This window comes from Haplochromis burtoni, unplaced genomic scaffold (genome assembly GCF_018398535.1).
Source record: "Haplochromis burtoni strain Fernald_Lab_line unplaced genomic scaffold, NCSU_Asbu1 Contig_222, whole genome shotgun sequence".
In the NCBI taxonomy this organism is placed as follows: domain Eukaryota; kingdom Metazoa; phylum Chordata; class Actinopteri; order Cichliformes; family Cichlidae; genus Haplochromis; species Haplochromis burtoni.
Window position 1 is genome coordinate 439,335 of NW_024582583.1, and position 6,553 is coordinate 445,887.

General features: G+C 46.8%; 1 protein-coding gene across 3 annotated transcripts in view; it reads left to right on the forward strand.

Annotated features, from left to right (window-relative positions):
- Nucleotides 1-5,241, forward strand: part of LOC102291672 — a 7,860-nt gene extending 2,619 nt beyond the window's left edge. Inside the window, exons 2-3 of one of the 3 annotated variants that reach the window (XM_042226682.1) lie at nucleotides 444-553; nucleotides 3,454-5,241. In XM_042226682.1, coding sequence (XP_042082616.1) covers nucleotides 444-553; nucleotides 3,454-3,708 — 365 coding nt within the window. In that variant the 3' untranslated portion in view covers nucleotides 3,709-5,241. Of the gene's footprint in view, nucleotides 1-443; nucleotides 1,098-3,453 lie in introns of those variants that run through there. The other 2 variants (XM_042226680.1, XM_042226681.1) reach the window with 2 other exon arrangements.
- The last annotated feature ends 1,312 nt before the right edge of the window (nucleotides 5,242-6,553 follow it).

The following is a 6,553-nucleotide window of genomic DNA, read 5'->3' on the forward strand; positions in this document are numbered from 1 at the left end:
AGCTGAAGTTTCAGCACAAAGTGCAAAGTGAAGATCGTTCTTTCAGCCCTTCAGCTCATAAACACAGGGTGGCGATGCGGTGACGCTGAACGTGTGGTCAGCAGGAAAAACACACAAACGTGGAAAAGCTGGCAGAAACATCTGGACAGATGTGAAGTCATCGATGGTCCTGTTGTATCACAGGACGGACGATCACTTTGTCTCACTGACTCGTCTACACAAGCCGTCTGTAATCTCAAAATTTCAACTTTGTTCTCAAAATCAGTAACATTATTTACGTGAACGTTGATGCTGACATTCCTTCGTAGATTTCACCTGCTGAGGTTCTGCTGATGAGTAAGTAACATCTCGATGTAACTATAACAACCTCTGAGAAAACACACGACCATCAGATAAAGGTGTGGGCTTGTCTTCACGTTTGGCCTCCATCTGCTTACATGCAGCTTTGCCTCCAGACCCAGATTCCAACCTAATGATGGGGGTAGCCAATCAGGACGAAGCCGGGGAGTCAGGCGGTAGCGTGCCGTCGCCGGTCGTCACTGAGACAGAGCAGGTGAGTCCAGAGACGGCTCATCTTTATTCATGGCTTCATCTTTGTTGGCAGCGCTCGCAGGTCGCTCTTCTTCTCCACATTTGCTGCTTTGTTCTTTCTGTAAACGGCGCCTCTGATCAAGTTCAAAGCCCGGCCCTCCTGACAGTCTCTCTTCATCAGCCTGACACGTTTTTCTGTGTCTTCAAAACCACTTTTCCTCATTTTCATGTTCCCGTACGCCGCGTCTGTGCGTTTAGAGCGGTAATTATGCGCCGCGTAGCCGCTCGTCCCGCTGTGGACTTTAGGCGTGTTTTCAGTAATGTTTTTGTTCACCGTGAACTATTTTAAATGTTCGTATTTTCATTGCGCTGTCTTTTATCTCAAACGTCCTGCTTTTCAGATCGTGACAGACTTCTCTTCTTCCTGTTCCTCGCCACCGTCGTCAGCGACTCCACTCGTGTCGTTTTCCACATGCAAACAATAATCAGTATTTTATCAGTGAAGCTCGTTGCCCCTCCTGACACAAGACACCGAGAAGCATCTGAATGTCTGCAGGCCGTCACATCTCGTCCCATCTCACACATCAAGTCAGTCACATCATCAGTAAATAAATGCGGCAGCGTGCAAAGACAGGCCGCACATGCTCAGAGCGCAGCTGACGAGCGTGTGCAGACCAGTCGACGTCTTCCATACAAATTTCATAAGGTTTTCTTCATTTTACTCAGCAACTTCCAGCAACCGCTCACCATCCAGCTGGGGACTTGTTTTCCTTAGCAACCAGAGGTCGCCAGGCGGTTGTCAGTGGCTCTGTATACACGTGCAACCAGAGACCACAGGAAGTGAAGAACATGTTAGTGCTAGCTGCTTCCAGGTGACTGAAGCAACTACCAATGCGAGTGAAGAGTACCTTTGACTGATAATAATAATAATAACCTGGTAATAAATATATTAGACGGTCACCTAGGCAACCGGAGCCTAGAACGTCCAACCAGCTCTCAGCTTCTAAGTAACAAACAAATCGCTGCCATCGTGGACACAGCGTTAACGTCATTTCCTGTTTTAGGCTAGTTTCTCACCGTGTCGTGTCTTACTTCCCGTTTTTGTGATTTTTCTGCCCCGCCCACATCGTCTCCACCTGTGTCCTGTTCTCCTGCTCATTACCTTTTTCATCTTTTTTCTTTTTCATGTTTTTGGGTACATCTCTGTACAGACTCTTGATGATGTCACAAATCAAGAAAGGATGTAAAAACTTGCTGTGAAAATGCATCTAAGAAAAGTCTGCTGGCCACAGGAAACAGGAAATGGAAGCAGGAGATACTTGAACCTGCAGAGGGAGGGTGGGCACTCCTCTGAGAGGTTTGCATTACCCACCCTCGTGTGAGCGCGCTCACTGATCCAAAGCGCCTCCAAATAAGTTTCCTCTGAAGCTCTGCAGCTCACAGCGGAGGACCACTTAAAGCAAATTGACTTTACTGATGTGAATTATGACGATACTGATATCATGCATAAAGTTATTTACCCTCCGAAGGATTGAAATAAGTCATTCCCTCAGATACGGGGAACTAATATGAATGCAAATAGGATTAGGCTCCTGCATTAGTGTCTGATAAACAATTTACAGGCCTGAGCGTTCACCAGGGGATTCGCTCCACGCGGCGCCTGGAACGGGGGGGGGGTTAACCCTCCATCCTCTGCGAGCGTTCGCCTTCACCGCGTCTGCAGACAAATAAAGAAACGCAGATTATTGGAGAGGTCGCCGATTTACGTTTAAATCAGATCCGATCTGTCCCGAAGGGGAAGCTCCGACCGAGGACGACGCAACAAATGGAATTACAGCCAAACCGCAGAGCGAGCACGTGGTGAACGACGCCCCGCAGGCCGCCGCTGACAGTTAATATGCAGCGAGAGTTGAGCCGATGCATCTCAGGTGTGCCCGAACCTGCAGCGTGTCCATTTCTACCTTATAATTTAAAATGGGCCCAGCTTCTTGAGCTTCGCCACTGAAGGCAGGAAAGCCACGAGAAGACGTGTGCAGAGTTCACTGAAGCAGCTCACCCACTCTCAGGCTGCTGTTTGACTATCCCGCGCTCTTATTTTGAAAGCGTAGGCCCTTCCTGTCTGGTTGGACATGTTTAGTCTGGGAGTCCTGGCCACACAAGCTGAGAAACTCCGATCAAATCAAAGCCAATAAAGTTAAAAACAGAGCCCGTCCTCGCCACGCTGACTCGTCTGAGGACACTGAGGTCGTCCTGCAACGGAGCAGGATATAGTGTCACTATGTTACAGCAGCTTTGCATGACTCACAGCTTAAAATAATCCTTATTTGTTTTAACTCATTCTGTGACTCACACAAGCTCCTCCCCTTTTAAGACATCTTTCTGATGATTGGCCAACTTCATCACTAGCGCTGTTTAGTGAGAAAGTCCTGTTTAATACTTCAGATGGACATTTTAAATGTACTCTGAGTACTTTTTCTCTGATTATTAAAGTACACTTTGTTCCAGAGATTGCAGTACTTTTACGTGTACTCTGTGTGCTGTGGGGTAAAAGTGTCATCAGCCTCTTTCCACAGCACATGACGAACCTGATCACATGTCCACACAAACATACGACCACGTAAAACGAACAACAATCTGATTGTCGCGTGGAAGCTCTGAGATTTCTTCCTCATTGGTGAGAAAAGTTTATAACTTCTGCCTTTGAAGCTTTGATGCTGCTCAGTCTTTGCCTGGTACATAACGTCTGAAACGAGCCCCTGCGTGACTGTAACACGCCAGGCTTCACCGCCAAACCTGGAGAATCGTGTAGACATAGTAGCGATGGGCGCCTCGGCCAGCGTGGTGTTCAGACATTTTGTTTATCAGTAAACGTGCTCTCATCTAATGATCCAGCTGATCCAACGAGTGCTTGTTGGTCCACAGAGAAACACAGAGATGGCGGCTCGAGGCCGCCGGCCTGACGGATGTTTTAAACCTGGGACTGCGGTCGAAGAAGCATCGCTGCAGAAAGTGGGCGGACCCTCAGACCCGCCGACCTTCGCGGCGGTGAGCGCGAGCAGGCCGACCTCCAGCGGCGACGGAGGAGACGTGACCTGCTGCGACCTGCTGTCTCTGAGGAGCGACTCGGTATCTTTGGCCAGCGAGTCCAACGTGTTCAGGAGGGTGAGTGAAAGATGAAGAGCCGGGGCGTTCACGCAGACTTTTGTTTCCGAAGCGGGAAATCGGAAATGCCGAGCAGCTGTTGGGATTGGTTTACACCAGCCCGACAGCTGCACCTGTACCAGCTCTGCTGGGTGTTTGTGAGTCTGACAATAATGAACTGTTACACAAATCTGGGTCTGTGCACACAGAAACTCACATTATGTGACATCACTCCTCGCTCCGAACACGGAACGCCAAAATAAAAGCACAAAGAAATAGGAAATATTTGCTGTAAATAGTTCACAGCAACATGTGTTGCTTCAGACCGAGGTGATTTCTGTGGCATAAAGAAGAATCACGCTTCCATGATTAACTTATTTGTTTGTCCATCATGGACTGAGCACAGAAACGCTGAGCTCTGTGGGCAGGTACACATCAGGTATAACATCCATATGCATATCCAGGATGCCTGCAAATCCAGCCCATAGTGTCCACAACCAGAGAGCTAGCTTCTTACAGTGCAGTTTGTTCCACGATGAGGACACAGGGGAGGGTCTGCATGTTAACACGTTTGGGCCAAAGTGCAGCTTCTTCCTGTAACGATGGAGCTGCAGCTAAAGTGATGTCAGCGGTTCAGAGTGCAGGTACGCCCTAGGTGACATCACATGGTCACTGTTTGTTCAGAACAAACCTTCAGCAAGAGTCAGACAACACTGCAGTAAATGTTTGAATTTTTGAATGGAGTCTGGTGTGTGGCTGAGGTTCTCGTCACATTGTACCCAGACTGTGATGTCAACAGAACCAAAACTAAACCGTGAGTGAAACAGGAAGACCCGCCCACTTCTCCCCTCCACGTTTATCACGGTGGTAATAAAGTGTAACGCACTGATAGAAACTATTGTGTTTAATTACCCTTAATTGGGTTTATCATTTATTAATGAGTGTTGTGAAGTTCGTTGACCTTAAACTAAAGGATGAGGTTGAATGAGGAGAAACAGGAAGTGCTCAGGTGAAGTCAGGTGAGCTCAGCCTGAGTGAGGCTCCGTCTACGTTTTCATTCAGGATTTTTAATGCGATCAAATCTGTTTCACCTTTGTCATCCCATGTTTTAGATCTGAGTAATCACACGTGTTTGCGCCCTCTCGTTCAGCCTCTCGCGCTTACATTCGGATGCCGGCGAGGAAAAGCTGACCCCATCTTGTCATGATGAACCTAGTGGACTGAACGGACTCCCGCCCTCTGCAGAGGTATCATCACGCTGGCGGCAGGCTCCACATCCCCCCTGCCGAACGAAGCCACGGCGTAATCATAATTCTCTTGACCTCCGATGACCCCTGCGAGGCTCTGACAACGAGGGCCACGCGACACAACAGACGGCGCCGCCCGCTCCAAAATGGCCTTTTCATTTCTCGAACAATCACACTGCGGCAGCGCTGAATGAGAGGGCAGATTACATAAGGCGGGGGTTCCCGGGGTGAGATGAGAGCTTTTTCTCCAATACGCCGCAGTCGTTATCGCTCTCATTAAATTCCTCCTCTGACTCGGAGCCTGCTTTGAATCCATCCACCGGAACAACACGGGTTACAAGCAAGTCTGGCGCTGAACAGAAATTGTCGCGCTATGCTCCTTTGTTTATTGTGCATAAATAGTGAATTGTCCTGACACAATATTGCGTTTCGCTTCTGTTATTATGGTACATTGACAAAAACATATACTTTTATTCACAGGATAAAACAGTTGTTTTGTATCACTAATTGTCCAGTACGATTACAGCATACAGTATTATTGTCACTGCTACATTTCTGTGATGCTACCAGAAATTATTTCCACTACTAATTAATTACCGTTGAGCTCAAAGGTTATATTAATAAACGGTTAACGAATGTGTATTTATGAAGACGATTTGTGAGACTGGTAAACTTATGATACGTACGATGGTCTTTACTTTCTACACGGTGCATTTCAAGGTCCTGTACCCATCCGTCGGTAAACTGTACCTGGGCTTGTTGCAGTGACCTGAAGTTACTAAACTTCATGAGTGTATGCACTCACTCCAAGAACCGTATAATTATAAATATGAGCGTGGTGAAAGTTGGGCAGCACGCTAACGTCTTTTGTCCCTCTGTGTGCTCGTAAGGGTCTGACCTTTCACTCCTTTGATTTTTTTCCTCGTATCTTTTCTTTGACTTTTCATCAAGTCTGTCTTTGTACGGACCGGCATTGTTCTCCTTCGTTTTGTACATACCTTTTTTGGGGGGCAAAGAAAAAGCAAGAAGGTATTGGAACCGGAGAATGAACGTTTTGCGGTGCTGCAAATGCTTGCATTTGATGCGGTACTTGGATTGTTTTGCCACGAGTTCCCGGCATGCAATGCGCGAAAGTCACGTGGTCTGCACTCTTTTGGCTTTGTGTTTATTGTTTTTATTGTTTTTGTTTGTTTCTTCTTCTTTTTTTTTTTTTCCTTTCTTGCTATAATGCTCAACCGAGGATATTACATATTCGGATTAATGATGGAGCCTTGAATGTTACTGTTGTTTCTAAATAAAGTTCTTAAAAAAAACAAAAAAAAAAGTACGCAGCCTCAACGATCCTCAAGGGCCGCGTACTCAAAGACCGCTAAGGCCGGAAGTGCGAGGCTTGTGAAATGGGACGGTCTAGCCTCCGTTGCGCTGCCCAGGTTGCCTAGCAACCATGATACTAACAGCTGGAAACGTGTCATACAGCTTTGTTTGACAGAAATGAAGGAGAAAATCTTTTGTTCATTTGTTTGTTTGTTTCTACATGAGCTTTGATCATTCTCTGTAAGATTAAGCTCAGCTATTGAACGGCGTATATTTTAAAGTAAAGGCTTTAAAACCAAGTTAGTACAAACGTCACTAAT